At 41.5% G+C, this 27,573-nt stretch overlaps 6 protein-coding genes across 10 annotated transcripts; 2 read left to right on the plus strand and 4 right to left on the minus strand.

Annotated features, from left to right (window-relative positions):
* Positions 1-2,354: 2,354 nt before the first annotated feature.
* On the plus strand, positions 2,355-3,944 carry LOC6578602 (zinc finger protein GLIS2 homolog). Its single transcript, XM_002004475.4, has 2 exons — positions 2,355-2,880; positions 3,072-3,944. The coding sequence occupies exons 1-2, from the start codon at positions 2,480-2,482 to the stop codon at positions 3,814-3,816; spliced, it is 1,146 nt and encodes a 381-aa protein (XP_002004511.1). The 5' UTR covers positions 2,355-2,479; the 3' UTR covers positions 3,817-3,944.
* Positions 3,945-4,165: 221 nt separating this feature from the next.
* On the minus strand, positions 4,166-7,470 carry LOC6578603 (cell wall protein RBR3). Of its 2 annotated transcripts, XM_002004476.4 has the most exons (6): positions 7,362-7,470; positions 7,080-7,254; positions 6,821-7,011; positions 5,178-6,744; positions 4,983-5,122; positions 4,166-4,906 (listed from the first exon to the last, which is right to left on the minus strand). In XM_002004476.4, the coding sequence occupies exons 2-6, from the start codon at positions 7,145-7,147 to the stop codon at positions 4,731-4,733; spliced, it is 2,142 nt and encodes a 713-aa protein (XP_002004512.1). In that variant the 5' UTR covers positions 7,148-7,254; positions 7,362-7,470; the 3' UTR covers positions 4,166-4,730. The 2 variants fall into 2 exon arrangements, with proteins under 2 accessions (XP_002004512.1, XP_032585492.1); XM_032729601.2 differs by having other exon boundaries at positions 7,080-7,469.
* Positions 7,471-7,749: 279 nt separating this feature from the next.
* Positions 7,750-10,371, minus strand: LOC6578604 (DCN1-like protein 3). 2 transcript variants are annotated; one of them, XM_032729602.2, is made up of 4 exons: positions 9,522-10,371; positions 9,319-9,450; positions 8,920-9,250; positions 7,750-8,865 (listed from the first exon to the last, which is right to left on the minus strand). In XM_032729602.2, exons 1-4 carry the CDS (start codon positions 9,703-9,705, stop codon positions 8,505-8,507), a joined length of 1,008 nt encoding a protein of 335 aa, XP_032585493.1. In that variant the 5' UTR covers positions 9,706-10,371; the 3' UTR covers positions 7,750-8,504. The 2 variants fall into 2 exon arrangements, with proteins under 2 accessions (XP_032585493.1, XP_002004513.1); XM_002004477.4 differs by having other exon boundaries at positions 8,920-9,253; positions 9,522-10,369.
* A 331-nt stretch (positions 10,372-10,702) lies between these two features.
* Positions 10,703-15,124, plus strand: LOC6578607 (Usher syndrome type-1G protein homolog). Of its 3 annotated transcripts, none has more exons than XM_002004480.4 (6): positions 10,703-10,932; positions 12,768-12,836; positions 12,935-13,078; positions 13,142-13,363; positions 13,672-14,703; positions 14,759-15,124. In XM_002004480.4, exons 2-6 carry the CDS (start codon positions 12,814-12,816, stop codon positions 14,922-14,924), a joined length of 1,587 nt encoding a protein of 528 aa, XP_002004516.1. In that variant the 5' UTR covers positions 10,703-10,932; positions 12,768-12,813; the 3' UTR covers positions 14,925-15,124. The 3 variants fall into 3 exon arrangements, with proteins under 3 accessions (XP_002004516.1, XP_043866379.1, XP_032586171.1); XM_044010444.1 differs by having other exon boundaries at positions 10,703-10,852; XM_032730280.2 differs by having other exon boundaries at positions 10,735-10,753.
* LOC6578605 lies at positions 11,141-11,921 on the minus strand. The gene is made up of 2 exons (XM_002004478.4): positions 11,324-11,921; positions 11,141-11,262 (listed from the first exon to the last, which is right to left on the minus strand). The coding sequence occupies exons 1-2, from the start codon at positions 11,778-11,780 to the stop codon at positions 11,201-11,203; spliced, it is 519 nt and encodes a 172-aa protein (XP_002004514.2). The 5' UTR covers positions 11,781-11,921; the 3' UTR covers positions 11,141-11,200.
* A 362-nt stretch (positions 15,125-15,486) lies between the features above and the next one.
* On the minus strand, positions 15,487-23,569 carry LOC6578608 (multidrug resistance protein homolog 49). Its single transcript, XM_002004481.4, has 9 exons — positions 23,353-23,569; positions 21,290-21,457; positions 20,302-20,495; positions 19,990-20,235; positions 19,886-19,922; positions 18,261-19,815; positions 17,262-17,713; positions 16,583-17,191; positions 15,487-16,516 (listed from the first exon to the last, which is right to left on the minus strand). The coding sequence occupies exons 2-9, from the start codon at positions 21,404-21,406 to the stop codon at positions 15,767-15,769; spliced, it is 3,960 nt and encodes a 1,319-aa protein (XP_002004517.1). The 5' UTR covers positions 21,407-21,457; positions 23,353-23,569; the 3' UTR covers positions 15,487-15,766.
* Positions 23,570-27,573: the final 4,004 nt, after the last annotated feature.

Genomic DNA, 27,573 nt, shown 5'->3' on the forward strand with positions numbered 1-27,573 from the left:
CTAAGCATCTATACTGGAATATTCATAATAAGGATAATAAGCATAAGAGCTTGTAAAAGCTTTCTGCGTGGTGTAATATGTAAAGACTGTTATACACTGAGCTACTTGTTATATTATGAACTAAACCCAGACTGCTCTGTTTTTCCCAGGCTGTTATATTCTATTCAGTTTGTGATACTACTAAATTCAGGCTGTTATACTATAATCTAAACTTGAAATTTAAACTCTATTATATTTCAACAAATCCAGGATCTGTCGAATATGCAACAATCCATCTGTTATACCAAAATCTGACTGATATTACTGAATGTAGCTGTTATACTAGAACTTTGCTCATATATAGAACTTATAGGGCAGCCTGTTCAATAAGTTGCCTGTTATATATGAGCATAGCTGTTATACTATAATATATACATACATATATACTATAACTTTTCTGGTATACTCCTACTTGTGTATTGCACACTCTTGCTAGCTAGCTTGTTTATTAAGCTGTTATACTACATTCGCGCAGTTTACGTATAACAGTCACATAACCTCATTAAAACTGACTGTTAGACCTTGAACTTTTATTTATAAAAAAAAACCTAGTATTATAGCGAAACGTGACAGCTATACTAAATCCTTGTTCTTATATATGGACATTAATATGGAATTAAGATAGGAGCCCATTCACAATATATATTTAGACAAGCCGTAACAGGAAATATAGCAAAAGTCCCAGCTTTTATTGGCTTTCAGTAAACAAATATCTATACTATAACTAAGAATTTATGAATTGGTTTTATAAATCCCTTCGACAGCACTTGATAAATAACACAGTTAGCCGTATAAAAAAACTTGTACTTCAACCCAACAATTTTATCGAACTTTAATTACGATGCGTAGACAGAAAGGCAAGAAAGAATGTCGCAACTGTACTTCGCGCCTGTTCTATTAACAGTCCAGAGGGCGATTCCCCGATTTCATATCTGTAAGTTAATCTAAAAATAAATCATGACTTTGTCATTTTCTTTCTTTTTTTTTTTTTTTTGCTTTTCGTTTTCCTTTTGCGCACTTCGATTACAAACTCTGGATGCACCTGTTGCAATCGACTGACATTGAACACCAGGTGGGGTCAGATAGCGGTGGGCAGGGGGGTTGGCGTAGTATCAGGCGCCCTGGGCTAATCGTAGCCACTGATGTCATACCATTTCCGAGTGCTTATTTATGTAAGGCCCCCGCGATCGGAGTCGCTAGCTGGGCTGGTTGAAGCGCAGCATATGTGATTCACTTCCTATCAAATGGGTAACCAGACTGTTTTGCTAACTGATAAGAGTTAACCACCCAGCAGAGCTGACGACGGCAAGCAACGCGCACACCCCGGCCACAGCCGTGGAAGACGCTAGAGACGCTACAGTCGGCCCATTGATAAGATGGCTGGGCATTGGCGAATGCCTCGACTGTTCCAAAAGGAAAACAACAACAGCTATAGACGGAATGAGCGTCATCGTCGCAGATACGGCTGGCATTGTTTGTAAATTGTTGACTTGGCCCGAACCGCAACACAAAAAGTCGGCTCGGATCGATAACGACAGCGTGAAACGTCTTTATCTGCACCGTAGCACAGTCAACAGCTGTGGGGGGGTTTCAGCTGGGGCGCTTGTGCGACTCGACCGGGCGAGGGCAAGAGAGGTAAGCAGAGTGAGAGAGAGAGAAAGTACGAAGTGCAATTTCCTATCGCAGCTGCTACCCCCGCAAAGAGCTGTTGACTCTTGTTGCTGTTGTTGTTGCTGCTGCTGCTGCGGCTGCTGCTGCTGCGACTGCTGCTGCTGTTACTGTTGATCATTACCCACACACATGCCAACATGTCGACGGCTAGACCGATTTTCCACTTGTGCGTTGCGCTGATAAGGCGCAAGTCAGCCTCAGGCGCTAGTCACGCGCCCGCCCGCCCCCCTTCAGCTTACAGTGGCCAAAACGGTGCCTCACTCACGTACATCACATGTGCGCCGGATGAAACTGGCTCCCCTCCACTCCACTCCCCTCCTGTTTGCTATCTCTGGCATGTTTAACACTTTGTTGCTACATGTTTCTACGCACACGCAACTAACTTGGCCCAGAGATTTGGTTTCTTCTCTTTCGTTCCCTTTTTTTTTTTGGCTAGGTTCGGATGTCCGACGGTGCTTAACTGCTCGATTGTTCGGCTCCCCGTCTCCCGCTGGCCTGTCTGCGTGCACAGCCTTCGCTTTGGGGGCTGCCTGATAAGCGCCGATTGTTTCCCTCTCCCTCGCTCACGCGCTCTATCTTTTCGCTCTCTCTCGCTCTGGCTCCTTATCGGTTTCAAATAATACACGAATGTCTGCAGGCGAGCGGCTCATTCGTTTAACAATCGCTCTAGCGAACACTACGCAGCAATAGAGACAATAAAACAAGAAACCAAATATTAAATCAAAAGAAGCAAGATTTCAAACCCAACTAACACACACACACACACGCAATGGATATCCTAGTACAAAAGCCCATCTTCTCCAATAGCGCATACTACGAGCCGCCCTCGACTGTTGTCTATACGCCGTACAATACGCCGCCGTACATAATACAACCGGTGGCCGGCAGTTGGCTGAGTGAACAGCAATTGCCGCAAATGCAATATATCCGATTCCCAACGCCGCCCATAACACCGCCAAGAGCTGCACCGTCTGCTGAAGCCGTTTCCGTTTCCGGGTCCGCTTCTGCTTCAGCTTCACGCACACAGTCCGTCATCATGAAGTGCCCCAGTTCCGGCTCCGGCTCTGGCTCTGGCTCTGGCTCACCCACACACACGTCCTGCAGCGATCAAAGCGGCAGCAGCAGCTGCAGCGACTGCGATTTCATATGCAATTGGCATGATTGCTCAAGGTAAGCTTACACTTTACAGTCGAGCTCATAATAATGGCTAAACTTGAAGGAAAAAAGAAAGGTCAATTGAAAATCACTTGAATATATATTTCATTAAATTACATTAAAATGATTAAAAATGCATATCCAATATTTGCCACTCCACTGTAGACATCCCGTTTAACAGTAGCTCTTCGCCTTTGTTCTTGCAGAGTTTTCGAGTCCCTGGAGGCGCTCGCACAACATGTCACATTACGTCACGCCATCGCCTCGCTGCACGACGGGCTCTACTACTGCCGCTGGAGCGGCTGTCAGCGCAGCGATCGGGGCTTCAATGCGCGCTACAAGATGCTGGTCCATGTGCGCACCCACACCAAGGAGAAGCCGCACCGTTGCCATCTGTGCGAGAAGTCCTTTTCGCGTGCCGAGAACCTGAAAATACACATCCGTTCGCACTCCGGCGAGAAGCCCTACAAGTGCCATTTTGAGGGCTGCCTGAAGGCCTATTCGAATTCCTCGGATCGGTTCAAGCACACGCGCACGCACTCCATGGAAAAGCCGTATATGTGCAAGGTGCAGGGCTGTCAGAAACGCTACACGGATCCCTCGTCGCTGCGCAAGCATGTGAAGACGTTCAAGCACAGCATTCAGCTGATTGCCAGCCAGACGACCACCTGTATGCTGGAGGCCAGCGAGCCATCCTACACCTGCCTGAAAGCACCTGTGGCACCTGTAGCCGAATCCACAGCCAACTACTATCTGGATTTGGCTGAGCGTGACAACGTGGCAAGCGATTATTCGCTGCAAGCCAAACACCATAGCGAATATGCCAACTCCTCCTCCTCCTCCTCCGCCACCTCATACTGGCAGCACAATTATCGTTATCTACACAGTGAAGATATCAGCATGGATATGGATACACCAACGCCGCTCGATTTGCGCGTGCACAGAAGTTGAAGGAGTTAATATAATTTTATCCTTCCACATAACTCTAGTCATCAGGCTATTATAGAGCTAGCCCTTGTCATTAATATAAGTACTATTATTTAGTTTACAATAAAGACTGTTTTCAATTGAATCACAAACTAATCAAATGTTATATAATTTTCAGAAGAGAAGAGAAGAAGACAAAAAACACGCATTTCATATATTAATATCCGTTGAGCTTTCGCATTTCGAAAATTTAGCCAAGTACAAAACCCAAACAGTGCTGCAAAAGCGCCAAGCTACAGCACTTAAATTAATCGATAGGCGATAGATTCGTCTATTCATCTATCGCACGCGCCAATTTCAAACGCCAAGCTGGTTTTAATGAAATATGTGTTGACTCTTTATTTATTATATAATGTAAATGCGAAAACTAGAAGTTTTTTGTTACAACAGTTTTTAAATATAGATTCCTCCATTTACATTTAATATAGGAATGTTATCTTAGCTAAGTCTACTACATATAGAAACAACTTGGGGAAGGGAAATGGTTAAATAAATAGCAAGGGACAAACAAAACAAATGTCAGGTATTTTACAAGTTCAAATAAATACACACTTTTCAAGTTGTATTTCTTAGCTTGCAGCAAAAAAGTAGAATGGAATACAATTATTAATATTGCCAGAGCTATCATCTTATATATATATAACGGAACGAAATTGTTTCTCGAAGTTTCTCATTCAACTGCAGTAATTGAGCATACAAGACCCAAGGAATAACTATACAGATAAAGCACATCCAGTGCTTAAATATTACCTTTTACATACTCCCAATATGTACAGAGCTACAAATCACTTGGCCCTAACCGACTGTTTATATATATTGTACAAATCAAGAAGAACTATAATAAGCAAAGCTATATATCGGCTGCAAAATTTAGAATATTACGCCCTAAAGAATCTTACAACTCGTACAATATATTGTCGACAAATCGGGCACTCGTTTAACACCTTGCCGCAATTGGTGCAGGTCGCCATGTGGCCGCATTCCAGAAACACGCACTCAATGGGCGCATCCATGCAGATCTTGCACAGCTCGTCTGTGGCTAGTTTTTCAACAGCTATATATATGATTATATATATATGGATATATGTAATACATCTTGCATGTATGTTTGGTAAAGAGTTTCGACTTACCTGGCGCTGTTCGCAACGTCTTCCATAGTCGACACACACGATCGAGCAGCTCCTGTTTCTCACAGCATCCTTTGTAGTCGACGCGATGCAACATTAGCACCTCCTTTAACTGTTTCACAGTCAAGTTCTCCAAGTCTTTTCTGTAAAGTCATTGTCATTAATATCTGACTATCATTTATTTCATGCTCTACTCACCTATCCTCAAACTCTTCCAGGTTCACGAAGCGCGAATCCAAGCTGTTGGGCGGCTCAAAGCCCAAAGGCGAGGCATACACATGGATGCCCTCATCGTCCTCCCAGTGCGTCTCGTGATCATCCTGCGTGGGCGAAAACTCAATCGTAGGAGTTATAGGCATTGCATGCGCAACACCTGTCGCACCTGCCTCGACGCTGCTCAGCGGCGAAACAGCGTGACTGTCCGCATCGGAGCACTCCAGAGACTTGGTACGCTGCTCCAGGTAGCTGAGAAACTCTTGCAGCTCGCGCTTGATGTCCGCCTCGGACATTTGGGAATTCTCCAAATGTCGGCGCATTTTATCCACATGTCGCCTGATGTTCGTCTTATTCTTGCCGCAACGCTGACAGCTATTGGATGCCACAGCAGCTAGCGCCGGCTCCGGCTGTTCGCTGAGTGTGCTCAGTGCCAAGCCGTGGAGAGGAGCCACCGGTGATTCGTCATCATCATCGCTGGATTGATGACGACGATTCAGATAACCCTCGGAGCGTCGTCGTGTCACCTTCTTAACACGCTGTGGCGGCTGCGGTTCTGTATGCAGCGTCACCTGCAGAATCTCATCATCATTGACTGCATCAACCTCCTGCTGCTGTTGCTGCTGGTCCTGCAGCAGCTGCTGCTGTGGCGGTTGACTGCTACTTGTTTGCTCAAGTATTTGCCACTGATCCAAGTTGCTGCTGTTCGTGTCGGTCGTAGCCTTGCTCTCATCGGAAATGCCGCCAATGGCACCGAGCTCCTCGAAGCTAGATTGGGATGAGGCGTCTGCACCGCAAGCATCCACTTTGGAGCTGAGTGAGCCCTGCTTGGAGTAGCCCGGACTGGTGCTTGTCGTAGCTGTTGTTGTTGCCGTAGCCGTGGTTGCAGTTGCTATTGTTGTTGTGGTCGGTGTTTGAGCCGCGGAGCTGATCTCCAATGTTGGCCTGCTGGCCGGGCCAGCGCTGTTCTCGCTATTCTTAAGCGATGTGCGCTCACTGAACGTGGTTATGATCTCATCATCCGAGCAATCACACTCCGAGTTGTCAGGCTCAGCCTGTTGCAGCAGTCGGGCCGCCTCTGTGGCCAAAGTTCTGCGCTCCTGCGTGGCCGTGGGCGATGTTGTCGTATGCGTAGAGGATGTGGATGGACTGACATGCACATGCGCCACCTCTGTGGAGTTGGTTCGCGGTATGCTAGGCGTCCGGGCAGGCGTCGGCTGGACACCGCCAGCACTGGCATACGTTGGAATTTCTCTTGTGGACACGCGCGGCTGCTCAAAAATGTGTGTGGGTGGAGTTGTTGCTCCATTATCATTGGATGCCTGGCGACTGTTTGACGTAGATTTGGAACTTGATTTTGTGTCAAAGGACGCTAAGGAATCACTGATATTGTCACTTAGATTGGTGAAAAAGTTTTGGCACGTTTGCTTCAGACTGTCCATGGGATTGGCTTGGCCTCGACCCGGACTTTGGTTCTGATTAGGCGGGCAGCCTCTCTCTCGATCCGACTGAGCGACATGCGTCAGCACCAAACCAACCAGCTCTTCCTTCTCTGCACAGCCCAAAAGACAAAGACCAATTAGATTTTATATAGATACATACATATGATCGCAGCGGCAAACACTCACCCAGACAGCCTTCAGTGGAAATGTGTTTGGATTGCAAATAGAATATTAAATCCTTAGGCTTTAGCTTTAGCAAATCCGTGCGCAGCAAAGGACGTTGAGCAAATATTGCACAGCGCTGGCAGCGACGCGACGTCGATGTCAACGTCGTCGCCGCCGTCGCCCCAGTCAGGCAATTGCTGCAATAATAGCGCCTGCAATAAAACATTTTAATGGGATGATAGAGCCAAATAAAGCTATTCAATATCAATTTCCGACTTACCTGCAGTCGAAACAGCTGCGTTTACGGCGAAATACCGTGAATTCAATGCCACAGCTTTCGCAGGGCATCTTCCTATTGGTGTGTTTGTGTGTGTCTGTGCGCGCGTGTATGTCCTTTCGATCGAACGTTACCTTGCCCTTTGCTCCTCTCTATGACCAACTCTTCATCGCAATTTCTGTTTTCAATGTCAAATCGTGAATCAATCCGCATAGAATGCGCATAATATTTTGACGCAGTTGAAGCGCCACTCAGCTGAGATAATTGTTTCACACAACTACTTACTCATCGGGGCCTATAAAGCAAATAGCCTAGTGGATTTTTACAAATTTTTATCAATATGCAATAAGTACGCACGTACATATGTATATATATTTGTATATGTATATGCGTTTGTGCACAATAGTCAACACATCACTGGTAAATTCGATAGGCGCGTAGGCACAACAAATATCGATTGCACTATCGATAGCAAAAATCGCTCAAATAAATAATTAAATAAAAACCATTATTAAATTTAACAAATTAATATAATTAATTCGATTTAAGTAAATATAGCTTAATTATATTTTATTATCGATATTCTGCAAGTCGCACATTCGTTTTACAACTAAAAATTAATGCTTTGCACATATGACACAAATATTATTTGAAATTTAAAGATTGTTATGGGTTTCTATTAGTTTAGTTTATTTTTATTTAATTCACATCCACTACTTAGAACTAAGTATGTAATTGTAATGCAATTAAATAGTTAAGTGCCATAAAATGATGCAATCTTTTAATATTTTGCTTTTGTTTGTTTGTTTCTTTTAAATAATACATCAGTTAATTGCTATAATTTATATATATGTATATATATATATATATATACGATTTTGCACACATTGAAAAGATGTTTGCTCTTCTAGTTGAATCAAGTCATTTAGTACATATACTATATACACATGTGGTTTCGTATGATTGAGCTTTTTCGAAATTCTTGTTGATAAGTCTTTAAAATTTATAAACAAATGCGTCCAATGCCCTTTTCATTCTTTCCTTTTAAGTGTTAAATTGTTTGCAGTTTAAATTATCAGCTAGCTGGCTGTTGTCTGACTGTCTGGCTATGAGTGCAGTTTTCTCTTTTGTTGTTCGAGTTGGTTGTGAATCATCCAAGCAGCGCCAGCACCGCATCGTTTAGATCTATGACCGACTACAAAGGTGTTGCAACTTGCAAGTAAACAAAAACAAAACAGAAATCAAAAGATATCGATACGAGACAGGGAGTGTCAGAGAGAGAGACAGAGAGCGCGTAAATAAATATCGTATTTGAAATTGTACAGATTTAAATTTCTATTGAACGTCGCTTGGCCTTTCAAAACGGTTCTGTGTGTGAGTGTTCTGGGTGTGTGGCTCTGTGTTGGGCTACTGTCTGACACACTTAAACTATGACACATGACGCGTATCGCCACCGGCTTTGACATGGCATTGCAATGGATCATCATTGTTGTTGTCATCATCGTGGACGGTGGCCATTTCCAGAGCACGATTCTTTTCATATTCGACAAAGTCATCGAAGAGACTTGGCCACGCTTCGGTATCATCGTAATTGTCTATATCACATTGTTCAGTAAAATTGAGGTACATGTTCCATGTATCCTTGGGTATGCGTCGTATGTTCGGATGCTTATCGAGGAAGTTAACCCAGTTTGAAAAGAGATCAGGTGTTTGTACAGTGAACACAAGTTTCCACAAATCGATTGCCATTTCAAGCGATAAAACGCGCTGATCGGGCTCCAAGCCGAAACTGCAAATCAAATGAATATAAATATAAAATAAATATTATAGCTTATTGACCTACCGAAAGGTAAAACGATAGAGCTGCTTAAACATTTCCGAATCAACCTTAAGCATCTCAATTGTATGCTCAAGTCTTAAACGTATGTTTTCAATTGAGTCTGCACGCATCTTATGGAGGCCATCGATGAACTCCGTTCTGGTGAATCGGCACATCTGTGAGGCATCCAAGCACCAGGCAAGCACAAGTATTGCAAACTCATCCGGCTGATAATTAAGATCAAGGCATAAACGTTCAATGCCATCCGTGAGTATCATATCTTCTTCATCGGGATCTTTGTAGATCTCAAATAGTTTATTTAGCGCTTGATGTGACACCTCCATGGACTCTTTCACTGCTGTAATGAGAATAACCATTATTATAATCTCATTGAATATATTGTTTCTATACTGTTTCACTTGCCAGTTGTTATTATGTCGCTCATGGTTGGCGCACTGCCATTAAGCAAGCCTAAGGACTTAAAACTATTACGTTTAGTATCACAATTGTTTGCTGGCTTGAGTGGAGTTCGATTAGAGAGCAATTCATCAGTTTCTGTGAAATAGAAAATTCAAAATAATAATCATGCGGAACAAATATGTATATTTCAGTCAGAAATCTCTTACCTCGTGGCCTGTCGTTTGCATTAGATTGAACGATGTCGTAGCAGTTGCCAATGCTGGTGGCCGCTTGGCAGCTGTTGTTGGCGTTTAGATTTTGCAATGCGTTTGGTAATGATTGGCTTGTTGGCAACGTTGGTGCGGCGGACGAAGACGACGACGACTGGAAGCATTTCAGGCAATTGCCCATAGTGCGATGCACGCTTCTTCAACGGGCCGATTGGACTTAACAATATTCTATGGGTTGCTATTTTGCTTTTTGCTTTAATTTGTTGTGTGTCTGTGTGTGTGTGTGTATGTAAGTGTAATTGTTTGTGTGTATGCGTGTTGACACTTGTCTATATTTTAACTTGGCTACTATGGGCTATGGCTTTCAGAGTGTGTATGTGTGTGTGTGTTTGTGTTGATATTAATTACTTAGTTAGCGTTAGCTCGCCTTGACATTGACTGCTTGACATTGGCACTGGAATTTCCATGGAACGTTGACGAGCTTGTGCACGCGGGAAATGCTAATGCACCATTGATGCATCGAGCATATGTTAAAGAGTTCCTTGTTGCTGTTTCTACTGCTGCTGCTACTGATGCTGTTGTTATTTTGATGCCTCCTACGCAAACTCATATGTGTGTATGTATTTGTGTATGGGTGTATACATACACATATACATATGCAAGTGTAGTAGTCAGCAAACCACCACAAATGTGCGTGAATTCGTCAACCTCAGTGTATTTCACATTTTACATGTATGTTCTATTGCACTACATTACACATAGTAATCCATATTCATATTTATTTATAGTTTTTAATCAGTTTTTTATTTATATTTATGTTTTGTATGTGTGTTTCACGAGGCTACGTTTTTTTCTGCAAAATCGCTGGCCCTAAAATAACTATCGCACGACGTATCGATAACATGGAACATGCCACCAGGGCTGCAGGTGTCTCTCAACACACGAATTTGAGCTGCAATCGATAGGTAAATTAAACCATAATTTAGTTTCAAATTTCAAAGTTTTTAAATATTTGCATGTAATTTATGTATTTTTTTATTCTCTAAATGCAGCTTATATAAAACTAGAGTTTATTGTAAATGCTTTCGATCAGTATAATTTTGAAAATTCTAAGCTTTGCTTCGGCTTGAGGTCTGGCAGCTCCGTACTGAGTGGCGCACTCTCTGTGGCGATTGTCGCTCCCGGTTTCAATTCCAATTAGAGTTTCAGTTGCCAAACAACACTCGACGGTATACGCTTGCCCATTCCGCTGATCGCAAAAGAAAAGCCACGGCTCTTGTTGTTGCAACAACAAAAACAACAACAAAGTGTCAAGCTGTTGGAAAATCGTGTGTGAACTTTGCCAAAAAAACTAAATACAACAGACATTTTTTTGTTTGTATACACTTAATGGTCGAGTGCTTTCGTGGTTCGTTTTATTATTTTGGGCAATTCGTAGCCAAGAAATAAGGTTGAGTGAACTTGTTGTTGGGTATGTGTGCACACACACATTTATATGCAAGTAATTTCTTTTGGCCAACTGAATGTACAGCATGATCATCGTATATGTGCATTTGTGTGCGTTTGTGTGTGTGTGAACTCCAACCGGAACGTGAGCTCGAGCTTTTCCTTTTCACTTCACAGAAAGTGTCATACAAACTTTTTTTTAACAACGTGTGAATAGATCTAATAAGAATTTAGCGTTTGAGGTCGATTTCTTTTGAACTTGTAAGTGAGGGGCTCTTAACGTAGGGCTTAACTGAATATTAAATTAATAATTTATAAACAAATGAACTCTAAAGTATTTTCAATAACTTAACTATACATGGTTTTTGCCATCTCAGACATTCGTTTTGGTATGAGAATTTCATCAATGTCAATATCACCAGCATTATATGGGATCTTCTCGCACTCATCCTGCAAGTCGCTCATGCTATATGCTCGTTTCTTGTCCACCTTTTTGATATCTAAAGAGTTCACCCAAGTGATTTCACATTCCAAATCCAATTTGCATTGTTTCAGCCAATCCTTGCCATGGGCCTGTGATTGGGTTTGCAGACGTTGCAAAATCGGTTTCCTTAAGATATTCTTCTTTTTCAATGTCTTCAGTTTGAGCTGGCTCAAATTAGATTCCTTCCTCCATAGATAGAGATCGGTGCAATCGTACGGTTTATAGAACGGGTTCTTCTCAATGGCTAAACATTTGATTTCCTGGTTAGCCAAGTTGACAGCCGACTTGAAGTTCAAGTCAAGTTGGCCCAAGCATTGTTGATCCATTTCTGCAGGTTTGTCTTCAGATTGTTTGTACAAAATATATTTATATAGATAGTAAAAGTATTAGATTGAAATTTATTTGTGAGTGTAATCATACAAACGAATTGAACGTAATCTGAAATATTTTCAACAGGCCTACTTTGTTTTACTATATTTATAGATTGAACGATTACACTAGAGCTATTAACTTTCCCAGTGTTGAGAAATGCTAAGAATTTTTAAAAATTTCCTAACAGAATAATTATCATTTCATGTCAGATCCATATGATCTTACACATAAGGCAGTCATTATGAGAGGGTTTTCCAAGTTTCGACTAAAAATTCGTCTGGCTTTTTGCCTGTTTATCAAGACACTAAGCTCTCATATGAATGCATTCATCAACAAATCTCAATTTAATCGCTAATTATTCAATTTTTTATTTATATGGAAATACAAATAAATCGAAATTGTGTCCTGTCCATTGATAACAAAAATATTTTTAGTGTTATTTTGTTTTATGGACAACATGAAATGAAGCATGAATATAATTTAATTAACTTAATCCAACTTGTTGGCGCCAATGATGTCTTCTTGAATGAGTTTAATTCAACTTGTTGACGATCAAAGGCGGCGACATTTTTTCCTTCTTGATATCCTTGAACTCTACCCAATTGAGCTCTTTCTCCATTTCTAGCCAGAGTTTGCCGCTTAATTTGATCTGCGTTTGCAGATTACGCTTAAAGGAGTCCTTATTCGTGTCCTTCAATTTTAGCTTCTTCGCACTCTTATTGAGTTCCTTGCTGTTCACTTTAGTCATTTTGAAGGATATTGAATTTATAATTTATATTTTCGGACTTGTGATTTTTATGTATATAAATATGTATATATGTGTGTTTCTACTGAGAGCTGTATTGCATCCAAATAAGTATTACTGGAATGTTCCTTAGCTGGCAAAGTTTCTCGAAATCGGCCTACTGAGATCGAATATAATTTAGTTTTTATTCAAACAGGTTCGTAGTCTATGGAAATACACAACTATAGATAAGAAGTGGAAAAATGACTTCAGATCGTTTTCACAAGTGAGTAAAGAACATGCAATTAATAATGCTACCTCGTAACATCATACGTATCTTATCTGCGCTACAAGCATCATTAATTGTTCTTTGCTTTCGAATAGAGCTGCCAAAGACGGGCTGCTTGATGTGTTGAAGGAGGCAACGCGTAAGGATGCCAATGCCAAGGACGACGACTCAATGACACCCGTCATGTGGGCAGCATTTGAGGGTCGCTTAGATGCGCTGCGCTTACTATGTGGCAGGGGGTAAATAATAAATAATTTAGAGAGCAAATATTTCGGCCATATTGTAAAGTTATTCTTCTGCAGCGGCGATCCGGATAAGTGCGATCAATTTGGGAATACAGCGCTTCATTTGGCTGCCGCCAAGGGACATTTGCATTGCGTTGATTTTCTGTATAAATTTGGTGTTAATATATATGCACTGGATATTGACAGACACAATGCCAAGGATCTGGCAGCCATAAATAATCGCGACGACATTTTACGTTATTTAGACGCTGCTGCAGCCAGTTTTGAGGCAAATGAAAAGTAAGGCGCGAACATGAATTTGAATAATTAAGGTGTGCTCAAATGCCACAAAATTAATCGCAATAATTGTTATCGATCGCAAGCAAGGCGTGCTTGTTTGTAGAGTACCGATTGCTACACTTGAAAATAATCGCAAAAGTCCCTATCGATAACAGTCAACGACTGTTTAAGGGAAAATGGCTTGCCAATTTGAGTAGAGTTTTAAATCGCAATCCCTGGTATCGATAACAAGGACTGTGTTGCACTTTTCAAATATTTGAATACTTGTGCTTAATACTTGTGCTTAATTGAAACTATTTAATTAACAGAAAAAAGGCAAAAGCGCTCAAGGAAATAGCTGAGAAGGAGTGCGAGAAACGTGTGAAGGAATATATGAAGCGCCAGCAGCAACAGCAGCAGAAGCACGACTACTGCGATCTAAAGCCAAGCAATGCTCAGACATTGGTCAGCAGCAGCAGCAAGTCGAGCAACATGCTGTCCACGCTGAAGCAAAAGATTTGGTCCAGCCAGGGCAATCTGAACAAGACGCCCAGGGAGCAGGCAGCAGCTACAGCACGCACATCCGCGACCAAATTCAGCGATCTGGTGGGCAGTAGCAGTAGCAGCAGCGGCGGCTCCACCATAGCCAGTCGCATGGGCACAGTGCAAAAGAAGCCGCCACAGCAGCAGCATCAGCAGTCGCAGCAGCAGGGAAAGTCGCAACACTCCAAATCCTGCCCACATGCTGCGGCGAATGATGGAGGATTCAAGGTGCGTGAACTGGAGCCGGATGGCAAGCGTACAATAACGTCGCTAACAGGGCTACAAAGGGATTCGGAGGTGCTGTATGTGGGCACATTTAGCTCCACAGATGAACAAGATGGCAAGCGGGGCAAGATTGCAGATGTCTTCGAGCTGGATGACGAGGAGGTAGGACGTCTGGGCTATAGCACGGCGCTGGCGCGCAGCTTCTCACAGCCGGATATACTAGGCGATGCACAGCTCTCGCAGGAGTTGAACGAGGAGCTGCAGGTGCTACAGCGACCTGTCGGTCTCTTCGATCGACCCACCATGCTGGGCAGCATTGCCTTCCGACGTTCAGTGACTGCGGCGCTGAGCCAACTGCAACTGCAATCGGATAGCATCGATAGCGTCTCCAGCTCAACCATGCGAAATGCAAGCAACAGCAACAACAACAAAAATAACAGCAAAGCGCGCTTGTATCTGAATCTATCCGATGACTCCGACTCCGAGGGCGCTGGCGATGATGTCTACAGCGATGATGACGATGAGGAACAGGTGTCGGCCAGTGCACTGCAGCGCTTTCTATCTGTGTGGGCACTAGAGGAATATTTGCCTGTGTGCGTATATATATGTTATATACTCAATTTATTGTATTTAATTTGTGTATTTTAGTTTTCAGAAACAGGAAATCGATCTGGAGACACTTATGCTGCTGACGGAGGCGGACCTGAAATCGCTTGGCTTGCCACTGGGACCCTTTCGCAAGTTGACCTTTGCTATACAGGAGCGTCGCAATGCTTTGGCTACACCTGGACCACTTGTGGATAGTCGGCTATAGGCTGAGGCCCCAGTATCCAAGCATAAGATGTTTCTTTGCCTCTGCTTTTCAAACTCAAATTTTCTTATGAAATGTATTTATTGATTTTGTTATATATACGAATTCTGTGTATGTCTGTTTATGTATATGTACCCATATATGTACAAACATATGTGCATGACGAGCTAAATAAACAGAGATCACAACTGCATAAGATGGAAGAGACGAACACAAAAGCCCACCATGTTCTCTTTTTTCCTTGTTTCCATATAAGTATATGGAGGCGGATATTAAATATAAACTTGGCTGGATATTACAATTAAATATGCATACTTATCTCTCCTCCTACATAAACGAATATTCTCTTAGCATACAAAGAGTTCGATTTCACAACTCCACTCTGGATGAATGAGGTGAATATTGTAAGCCACCATAGACCTCTGCTAGTAAAGTGGTGAATATATGCATATAAATGGGAATAGTCACCATGCTCTGCTACATATAAGCAGCCCGTCTTAACTTTTTCCTCACTCTACTTTTATCTTTGAGAGGAAATCAAATACAAATAAAAAAAATTTGTATATATTTTGTTACATACATATATCACTAAGCTTTATTAGTATAACGAATTAGGCTTCAATTTCCTACATTAATATTAATTGCTCTCAGAGCTTTAATTCAAGTGCAACTACAAAAAGGTCATACAAACTACAAAATGAATTAACTTAAAGCTAAACACGATTTGGCACACCTGCTTCGATGAGCTCTCTAATTAGTTGCGAACTACGAACCAGATACGAAACCCAGTCTAAAGTATTTTTACGTCCTAGGCGATATCTAGATTCCGACAATCACTATCTAGCCTAACCAGCCACCTGCTGCATCATGTAGAGGTTCGCATAGATGCCATTCAATGCCATCAGATGATCGTGTGTGCCCTGTTCGACGACGACTCCTCGCTTCAGTACACATATCAGATCCGCATCACGCACTGTGCTCAGACGGTGGGCAATCGTCACACAGGTGCGTCCAGCTCTGGCCTCATCGAGTGCCTGCTGCACCACCTTCTCGCTCTCCAGATCGAGGGCGGATGTAGCCTCGTCCAGTATCAGAATCTTGGGATTTCGCACCAGGGCCCGAGCAATAGCGATGCGTTGCTTCTGGCCACCGGAAAGCTGGGAGGTCTTGCCCACACGCGTCTCATAGCCCATCGGCAGGGAGCTAATGAAATTGTGTATGTTCGCCTTCTTCGATGCCTCGATAATCTCCTGCATGGGCACATCGTCACGGAAATTATTGCCATAGGCAATATTCTCGGCAATGGTGCGATCGAAGAGCACCGGCTCCTGGGACACCAAACCCAGCTTGGAGCGTAAGGTGTCCAGTGGGAAATCCGTGCTAGGCACACCACTCAGATTAACCGAACCCGAGACGGGATCATAGTAGCGCAATAGCAATTGGACACACGTGGATTTTCCCGAGCCCGATGGACCCACCAGTGCCACCGTGGTGTTCTTCTTAATCGTGAGATTCAGGCCATGCAAAATGGGCGTGTCCTTGCGCGTGGGATACTCAAAGCGTACATTCTCATAGACAATGTCGCCCTCCGATTTCTGAAAGAGCGGGAAACAATTTCATTAGAGAAAGACTTTCATTCTGCATAAAAATCCGAAACCCACCTCAGCTGTATTATATGGATTAAGTGGTGGATTGGATTGCTTGGGCGTCTGCTCGAACAGTTTCATTAGGCGTCCCGCGGAGATGATGGCATCGTTGACATTCGGCGCATAGGCCAAGGCCTGACCCAGCATCCAGGAGCCAAAGATCAATGCCTCGGCAACCTTAATGATATCCTCGTAGGGCAAGCCATCATTGGCAACCAACAGGCCGCCATAGTAGAGCGAAACGCCATAGGCGAGGAAGGGTGCCGTCTGACCCAAGCCAAAGACCAGACCACGGAAACGCACCTTGCGACGACAGGCGATGTTCACCTGATCAATCTGCTTGACGTAGCGCTCCAGCACCTGCTGCTCCAGGCCCAGTCCGTTGACCGTGCGTATATTGGCAATGGCCTCAACGGCGACCTGTGAGGCCTCCTCAACGGCCGCCTTGGCTGACTGGGCGCTCTTCGCGATGAAGCGCCCCTCGAGGTAAACCGACAGACAGAGCAGGGGCAGGGTGACGGTAGTCAACAGAGTCTGTTGCCAGGAGTAGATGAAACCAATTAGCATGCCCACGGCCAAGGTGACCACGGCCTGCAGCATAATGCCAACACGTGCGCCCGTTGCCTGCAAAACAAGCTCAAAGTTCCATTAGAGATTAATCCCAGTCGTTAATCCTTGCCGGAGGCAAACTTACGCCCTGCACATTGGAGCAGTCCCCAGCGAGACGGGCACACAATGCGCCCACGGAGTTGCGCTCATCATCAAAGAAGGCCACCTCCTGGGCGACGATTGTCTTGAATGCCGTCTTCCTCAGGCGCGTTGTCATCTTGACGCCGGCCGTGGTGAACAAATAGCTCTGCATCATGGTGCCCACGCCAGCCATCACACCAATGCCAATGAAAATGTAGGAAATATTGTTGCCCTCGTGTCGCACCAGATTCTCATCGCTGTCGGACAGAATGCCAAAGAAGTCGCCAAAGAACAAGCCCCACAATGGGAATGTGATGCCGTGCATGATGGACGCAATGCAGCCCCAGACTATGTAACGCCATTCGGGTGCATTCAGCTTCATCAGTTGCATGAATGAGACTTTTGGCTCTTCGGGTTTAGGCTGCTTCTTCTTCTTCTTGCGACGTTGGGAACGACCTGGATTAGAAATACAAAAGCAGAACGTAAGGGTGAGATAGGTAGTTAGAGAGAGAGAGAGAGATAGAGAGAGCGAGAGAGTGGCAATGAGAGTCAGGCAGAGAGAGAGAGAGAGAGAGAGAGAGAGAAGAAGAGAGCGAAGGATAGAGTAGAGGCGAAAGGGGAGAGAAAGAGAGAGTGAGAGATAAAGTTAGAGTGAAAGATAGGGTGAGGATGACAGACAGATAGAGAAAAAGAGAATGACAACAGAGAGAGAGTGAGAGAGAGAGAGAGAGAGAGTGAGAAAGGTCGAAAGAAGAAGACAGAGAGGTAGAAAATGAGAGAGAAATGGAGATGTAAAGTACGATACCTCCCTGGTCGACAGAGGACAAGGGAGCAAGAAAAAGAACGCGGAGAAGAATGGATATAGAGGGGCATAAGGAGAGTTGAAGTGAGAGAGAGAGAGAGAAAGAGAGAGAGATATATATACAAGCAGTAAGAGGGCCAGAAATAGACTTTTAAATGATGTATAGGGTATATTTGAGGTACATCAACTTTTCCAACTTACGTTTGCTGGCGGAGGTAACGCTGAATACGTCGTCCTTGCTGCTGTTAACCTCTGCCGCGGCAGCGCCAGGCTCATCGATGTCCTCCTCGTACTCCTCATCCTCGAGCTCATCGTCATCGTCAGCAACCATGATATCATCCTCCCTGCCCTTGGACAATGCCAATTTGGCCACACTGCCGGCCGTCTCGTCTGCCCCCTCGGTGGCCTCCTTGCGGCGGGTTATGTTTACCAGATCGTAGTACAAGCCACCCTTGTCCATGAGTTCGTCGTGCGTGCCCTGTTCGGCCACCTTGCCATCCTTGACAAACACAATTTTGTCGGCATTAGTCACAGTCGACAGGCGGTGGGCGACAACGAGGGTGGTTGGCCCTTGGCTGGCCAGCTCCAGTGCATCCTGTACACGTTTCTCGGAGGTGGGGTCCAGCGCGGATGTCGCCTCGTCCAGTAGCAGAATCTTCGGATTGCGCACCAGCGCACGGGCAATGGCAATGCGTTGCTTCTGTCCGCCAGACATTTGGGCACCGCGCTCGCCCACCTGTGTGTCGTAGCCCTTGGGCAGCTTGCTGATGAACTCGTGGCAATTGGCATTGCGTGCCGCACGTTCGATGTCCGACTGGGTGGCCAGTGGATTGCCAAAGCGTATGTTCTCCCCAATTGTGGTGGCAAACAGCACCGGCTCCTGGCCGACAACGCCAATCTGGGAGCGCAACCAGCCCACGTTCAAGCTGCGCAAATCACGTCCATCCAGCAGCACTTGACCCTGTTCCGGGTCGTAGAAACGTTGCATTAGTTGAATGACTGTGCTCTTGCCACAACCCGAGGCGCCCACAAAGGCTACCGTTTGCCCCGGCTCCACGTCCACCGTTAGGCCCTTGAGTATCTCGACATCCGGCCGGGAGGGATAGCGAAAGTGTATATCCTCAAACCTCAGACGACCCGTTATGCCCTCCGGCTTCAGGCCCGACTCATCCAAAGGATCGATTTCGGACTTGCGATCAATGATCCTAAAGAGATTCCGTGCAGCGCCCAAAGCAACAGCGAACGAATCCACATGTGGCGAAGAGAAGCCCAAATTCTGGGCGCCCATTATGACGGCAAAGAGGACGATGACCAGAACTGCGGGCGTATACTGACGGTCCTCCTTGCCGCGATCATCCAGGATCAAGTTGACGCCGTACCAAACGGCAAGGGCTATGCAGCAGTAGATGATGAGCCACATGACACCCGCCCCAATGCCGGAGTAGAGACCCTTCTTACGACCCGTGGCTTCAGCGGGCATCAAAAGCTTCGAGAAGCGTTCGTTCTCCTTGCGCTCTCCACTAAAGGCGAAGACCGTGCGAATGCCACTGAAGACCTCCTCGGCTACTGTGCCGGCATCCGAATAGGCTTTCAGTTCCTTTTCAGCCAGGGAGCTCTGGATCTTGGCCACCATGGCTGTGGCCAGTATAATGAAGGGACTGCAGGTGAGCACCACCAACGTCAGCTTCCAGCCGTAGATGAACGAAGCCACAATGCCCATGACAAAGGTCATGAAGAGGAAGGTAACAATGACAACCTGGAGGCGGATTGAAAGGGATAAGTTAGCTAAGGATCTCGAGAAATTGTGAATCCACTGTTATACCCACCTTCTCGCCGATGCCCTCCTTGACCTTATCCAAATCTCTGTGAAGCGTAAAAAAAATACTCATTAATATTTGACTACCCCATCTCCAAGTACCTCCCCACTTACTCCGTCATTTTGCTGGCAAAATTCGTGCCCGATGTGGTATCATACCAGGACATATCCTGTCGCAGGATGGCCTCTAGGAAGAGCTTACGTATGCGATTGATTTGATTGAGCGCAACACGATTCGATATATCAATGGCAATGAGCATGAGCACCAGCAATACAACTGAGCCCACCAAACTCGCTATGCCAAAGGCAACCGAATCATCGATGATCGCCTGCCTATTCTCTTCTTCACTCGCATTGGTGCTGCATAGAGAAATGAAACTCTATTACAAATATTCTTTATATGATATACTATAAAATATAACTCACAGTCGCTTGCCGCCCCCGAAGAGCGCAAGAATAAATGTAGGCGATGAGGTGCCCTCGACCACGGAGCGATCAATGAGCAGAGATGTGAATTCTCCATAGATCACAATAAAATAGGGTATAAGGATGGAAGCTAGCGTAGCCACAATCATGCTAAATACTATGAGAAAACGCTCCAGAACGGTTGAGTAGCGAAACTGTGAAAGAAAGGTGAAAAATTTGAGTGAAAAATTTAATAATAAAAGAGACAGAGAAATAGTTGATATCAATAATATAAACAAGGAAATCTTATCAATGATAGCTGATGCACATCATTTAATTCATATTGACTTATACTTGGTTGTTTAATGCTGATAGGGTAAATGATCATTATAACAATCATCCCTATCATGATGAGCATCAGTATTAAAATTACCATTTAATGATTCAAAGATCATCATCAAAATGATCACAGTAATTATTAACAACAGAATTGATAGTTATTCTAATTACAAATACATATATAATCATCATCCATCTGTTTATTATTATCACTGTGATTATCATTATAATTTGAATTATTTGCTAATTAACCTCTTTGTTGACTTAATTTTCAAGATAGAGTATTTACATAAGACACACAGACAGGCGGGCCAATAGGCGTAGGCATTGCAAATAATCATCAGAATTGTCAACTAATGAATACCCTGGAATCTTCTAAAGATATCTACATTTTATACTTTTTCCAATAGAATGGGAAGCTACTGCATAAAACATGATCTTTCACAGCTGCCTTAGCTTTCTGATGTCTGATTATACACTATAACTATATACACATAAATATTATTATATCTGTATCTGAAAAAGATTTAATTGCTGAATGCAGTCAGATTGCAATTCCAGTTGTAATAAACTGATAGAGCGTCATATAAATTTAACTAAATGCGGCAATTAGTAATGCAGAGCCATAAATCTGATGTAATGCTTAGAGCTAACTTGTTCATGCACTTACCAGATCGAAGAAACTGTACTTTTTATCCGCATCCGCTGTGGCCGCACCTTTCGCTTTCTCCACACGAAAATCGCCCAGATCTGGCAACGTTGTGCTCCTTTTCTTTAATGCAGGCATTCTGAGATCCTTTTTGGTTGTACTTTCGTTTCGAATATTGGATTTGATGAGCTGTGAAATGGATTTGGAAACTTAATTCATGTCTCGAAGTCACATTTTCAATTGAGATCGCGTTTGATTGTTGCGCGCCTTTTATTGCACTCAAAAAAATGGAAAAAACGAAAAAAAGCACTCACAAAATAATTAAGTTTTTAAATACGAATATGGAAGAGACAGAGGGAGGGATAGAGAGAGAGGGAGAGCAAGCGAAATTGGCATATTTCCCAAGACAATTTAAACGAAATGTGTTGAAAAACTGTTGCAGCTTGATCATTTGATCAATTGGGAAATTGATAAACTGCTGATTGAACACTTGCGGCAAATTGAGACTGGAAAAGCCTCCATAAATTAATAAATTACAAACAATTCGAAAGTGAGATATAAAACAGAAAACAAAGCGATCAATAGTACGCAAAACTAAACGTAAAAAAAATGTGACTTTGGGCTGTAGTCGACTGCATGATACTCGCTCATGGTAGCTTGAACTAAATGAATACATAATCTACAATTAGATGTAAGAGCTTCATCGGATCAACTGAGTTCATAAAAGTTGGATCGCTTTAGTCGATCTACTCTAAAGAGCGATTTACAGTTGCATATATCAAGTTCAAGTTTTCTAGGGTCAGTTAAGGAGATATTCAATAATCATATATGATTTGTGGTTTCTACTTGTGCCAGATAAGCTCAGCACCCCCTCGGCAAATTCATCTATAGGAAGTTTATTTGATCTATTGAGTAGGTCAAGATTAGAGCTAAACAATTTCATACTAAACAATTGTCAAATTTTTCAAGTTTCAGTTAAGGCAGGCAATAAAATTTGTTTCTACCCGGAAAACAGGTAAATATATTTGCTTTATGGCCATTCACCAGTCCACTATGTGATATACGAATATATATCCATATCTAATCTCAAGTCCTTATTTTAATTGGAGCTAAAAAAAATAGATTTTTTGTACTCAGTGGAATAAAGTTAAATACGATTCTACATGTGTCTATGCCATGGCCTCTGTAAAATGGTAATACTTTATAAGATATGGCTATAAAAGTTATGAGTATATGTATATATGAGTACATATACCAAATTTTTGATAGAAAATGCAGAAGCAATTTCGTCAGACAGAAATCCCACCGAACCAATAAACTCTGCTCGCTTCGCAAATAAGCGCGACAAAGCAAACCAATTGAAGCGTAATCTTTACTAGCACTTAGATCCCAGCAATTACCAATATATGAGCTATACATATAGTATATAGTATATAAAAACTTTTTCATATTTTGTGTATACTCAATATGCTAATGATAAGAGTCAATTAGATTATATTCAGTTTGGAACAATTGTTAATGTGAATGAATTTATTATTATTTCTTTTAGTTTTGGGTGAGAAATAATGTAAAAGTTTCAGAGAACAATCGACTATTATAAATTTTATATATACAAAAAATATAAGCACATCAAAATTGGTCAGATTCACTATAATAATCCTAAGAATTATCTATTTATATAGAATTATTCCCAATTCTCTTCGTGTTATTAGAATTAAATTTCGTTCTTATCTTGAATAAGTATATATGAATAAATGATTTATGAATATATAAATTCATGAGTATATGATATATCAATATAATGTATCAATATATATGCATGAATATTTGACATATTTATTCACGAATTCATATATTCCAATAAACATTAATTTCCTCCTTTAAGAAATACTCAAAAACTGAACAATTTCCATATATGTATATTTCTCTTATTCTAATTCTGTTTTCGAAATGGACTTCACACATCTTTTTAGGCAGTTGCAAAAATTTAATTTAAATATTACATACATATATGTATATAAATATTTCAAAAATTCTTATTGTATTGCACAATCTGAATAAACACTTTTTTACTGGACAATTACCTATATATAGTATAGTAAATATTCACGATTTCTGTATGCTAATGATAAGCATTAAATTCTTGTCTTCCTTTTTTCGATTTTAAATTCTTGTTATATTTTTATATTTAATGGGCTTTACAAGCTGGGCTCGCGAGCTCACGATGCGATTGCTGAGTCTTTTTGGAGGCAGCCGGCAGCAAATACTTTTGCATCTCGACAGCACGCGATCCAAATTGGAACTGTTGAAACCAGTAAGAAGCCGCCTGCGACGAGGCCTCGGTTACCAGAGTGTCGTCATAAAGTAGTATATGAATGCACACACACACACACGACAGCTCGGCTCGGATCGTTAAGCATAAAGGCAAAGGCAAACACTTGATACAAGAACCTGACGCGACGATCGTAAAACTGTTTATAATCGAAAAAAAGAGTCCCCAATTAAATTAGACGAGAGTAAAAAATGAAATACGAAAGACAAAAAAAAAAAAAAAAACAATGAGTTGGCGAAAATAAAACAATAAGAAAACTGATAAAAAACAATTGTATTACCATCTGCTCGGTATAAACAAATTCGAATGATAGCAAACAGCACACGTTAGTTGCTTTCGCCTTATCGTTCCGTCACGCCTCTCGTGCAGCCACGCCCACTCTCGTTGTTGACATGCGAACTATTGCGGCACCAGGCTAACTACCTCTAGATGGTGACTGTGCGCAAAATTCTTAGAGCTCAAATCCAGTGTTTTTTTTTTTATTTTTTGCATCAAAATATTTCCCGGGTTTCGGCCTGCATTACGTATACAGATCACGCAGCATGCAAAGAAAGTCAGCCGACGAGTCGGCTGTGGGAATTACCTCAGCTAAGATAAATTCCCTTTTTCTGTGTTCCTTGTAAGATTCGTCAGCATATAAATAATTATACAGAGCAGATCTTAAGTGGTCTTTTATATGCGATGCATTGCGAGCTGTAGATCATCTACCAGGAATCAATTAAAGAGACGAAGCTTGACCCAAGTGTAACTAATATACACTGCGCGTCATCAGGTTAGCGCCCCCCTTTACACTCAACCTCAAAGCTAAATAAAATCTAAACCAGCAGAGCTCCATCTTTGAAATTTTTTTACATTATACTCCATTTATTTCTCTTTAAAATACAAAAAGAATGGCTACTGTAACAATAAGAATTATTTTTTAATAATTTTTTTTGTAAAATGTACAAAAAACATGTAACAAAAATTTGGTCATCAGATTAGCGCCCCCTGCGCTAAATTCAATTTATTTAAGTTAATTACCAAAAATAACACCTCTATTTTAAGCTATTGTTATTTTTAAGTAATATTAGTAGTGCGTAGTGCCGTTTTTTGTTTGAAATTACTTAAAAAATTCGATTAGGAATGGAATTATAAAGTTGTTCAATATTATTCAAGGATATGGTTGATTAAGCGTGTTCAGTACCTTCGATTAACTCTGTCTTTGTACTATAATGCTTTCCGGACTCATATACTTTCCTGACCAACCATCCCCAGACGTTTCCAATGATATTAAGGTCGAGTGAGTATGGTGGCCACTCCATGAGATCAATTTTTTGGCCCTGAATCCAGGACTTCAGGGATCGGGCGGTCTGAATTGGGGCATTATCATGCTGGAAAATCTAATGCCGGTTTTCAGACAGGTTATAGAAATGCGGAACAGCAGTTTTAAACACGATATTATGGTCCTATGCGTTCATGCGCGATGTCAAAAATTGAAGCTTACAAGCGCTGTAGTAAGATATTGATACCTACACAAATGCCACACCACCCCCGCCGCAGCGGCTTGGAAACCGTTCCAAATAATGTTCTTCTATGAGTAGGTCATGGATATAATAATTATATCCATCAGTTCCTTCCAAATTCAATTTTTCTCATCAGAAAAGACAACATGCTGCCATTGGGTAGACCACGTCCTATTCGCCCGGCCAAAATTAATGCCTATTTCTTTTCTCAGCATATCGACTGGTGTCTTTTTTTTTTACATTCTGTTTCTTTAAGTAATTAACTTTCTTAATTGCTCTTTAGACCGTTGATAAGCTCGTCCTAACACTGATTTTAACCCTAATCTTGGTGGTCGATTCGTGGGAATTCGAAGCTTCTCGAACTAATGCTCTTCTATTTCCTTCTGAAATCACTTGATTATTACCGCTTATATAGTTTTTTCCATAGTTTTCCCTATTTGTAAGAAAATTGCCACTTAGTTTTCTGTTTTTTCCTGATTTTTCAGCAATTTTATGGTTGCATAGTCTAGATTCAAAGTATGCCTCAATCTTTGATTTTCAACCAAAGATAAAACTGTTTCTTTACCCATACTATAAATATATTGAATACTTTGAAATTTGGTGAGTGTAATTGCCAAAATAAGCAAGATAATTACAATTGCATTTGGGGGCGCTAATCTGATGACGCAAAATAAGTGCACACATTTTTTGCGAAAATAGAGAAGGATAGAAAATAAAACATAACGGGTTTTCACTCGCGCTTTTTCTTGGTATGAGAGACATCTCATATGATGATAATGAAATAAAAAAAAAACCAAGAAGTTGTGTGCAATAGGCAAAGAGAAAAACGTAAAAGAAAATGAGTGTAAGGGGGGGCGCTAACCTGATGACGCGAAGTGTATATGAAATACCTATTTAATATAATGTATAGAAGAATTTCTTATATATGGGGAACCATTAAAATAAACTAAACTTAATGGAACTAGTAGGAATATGCAATATCCTATAAAATAAATAAATAAAGTATATTATTTTTTATGGTTCTGGAAATCGAATATAGGCAACATGAACTAGTTCGTAGGCCATTTGTTCTATATGCAATCCAAAAATTGCTTTAGCTTAGCTTCACCTTTATTGTAAAAAGTTGTGGAACCGGTTCGGCATTGCAGGTTCACATGTGGTCTCAAGAAGACAAGAACTAACCAAAAGAAGACAAAAAAACCTAAACACAACAAATATTACACTTTATCTATATAAATATATAAAACTCTTAGTGGAACTCAAAACAGAAACAAATAAAATAAAATACTAAACAAAACACTGGTTCGTTCACAAATAGGATTTTTTGCGAGTAGCGGAACAGAAATTATGACAGCAATCAGACACTTAATAAAAAGGGTACAATTACACTGTGCAACAAGGATATGGAATGAAAGAAAGCTCAATTTAAGGAAGTTTTTGTACAAGCATTAACTATTAGATAAAACATTCTGATGAATTTTTTTTAATGCAAATATTTAATAATATTTAATTTTATAGCACAAAAAAATTAATAAAAATTCTCTATATAAAAGTCTATTGCGTATGTCCCTATTTTATACTGTTATGTAATTCACTCATAACTCAATTTTGTGGAGCAGTCGGTGGTACTTATCTGTAACGTGCACAATACCTTTATGAGACGAATAATATAATTTATAAACATTATAAAACACGAAGAAAAACAATAACAAATATCAAGGTTATCAAAAAAATATTTCAGCGAAACAAGCGAATATCTGTGTGATGTCTGCTAGCGTTCGCAGTTAGGTTAGTTACCGTAATTTTCTATAGATTGATGAAATACTTAACAGCTCTTCTAGAATAATACTGAATGGTGAAATATTCTTGTGCCACTGAATGCTTGCCCAAAGGCTAGGGAACTGAGCTCGAGTCTAGTTAAGGCCATGATATTTATACTCGGGCGAGAATCGCGAATTGGGATTTACCTGGGAAATACCTCGCGCTGAGCAAGCGATCTGAGTGACGTTTCTAAATTGACTTGGTCATGTCAGAATCATAGCTGTTTTGCGTAGGTAAACAACCATGTATGTGCATATACATATATAGATAGCTCGGGGTAAACAAAAGAATGTAAGTATGTAGTTTATAAGACAGGCACCTTAATATAACAATACAATAGATACTTATGTAGATATTTACTTACATATATAAATATATAGCTATAAATAGTCACATAGATACATAGATACATAGATACATAGATACATAGATATATAGATATATAGATATATAGATACATAGATACATAGATACATAGATACATAGATACATAGATACATAGATAAATAGATACATAGATACATAGATACATAGATACATAGATACATAGATACATAGATACATAGATACATAGATACATAGATATATAGATATATAGATACATAGATACATAGATACATAGATACATAGATACATAGATACATAGATAC

Source organism: Drosophila mojavensis, unplaced genomic scaffold (assembly GCF_018153725.1).
Source record: "Drosophila mojavensis isolate 15081-1352.22 unplaced genomic scaffold, ASM1815372v1 contig_80, whole genome shotgun sequence".
Taxonomy (NCBI): Eukaryota; Metazoa; Arthropoda; class Insecta; order Diptera; family Drosophilidae; genus Drosophila; species Drosophila mojavensis.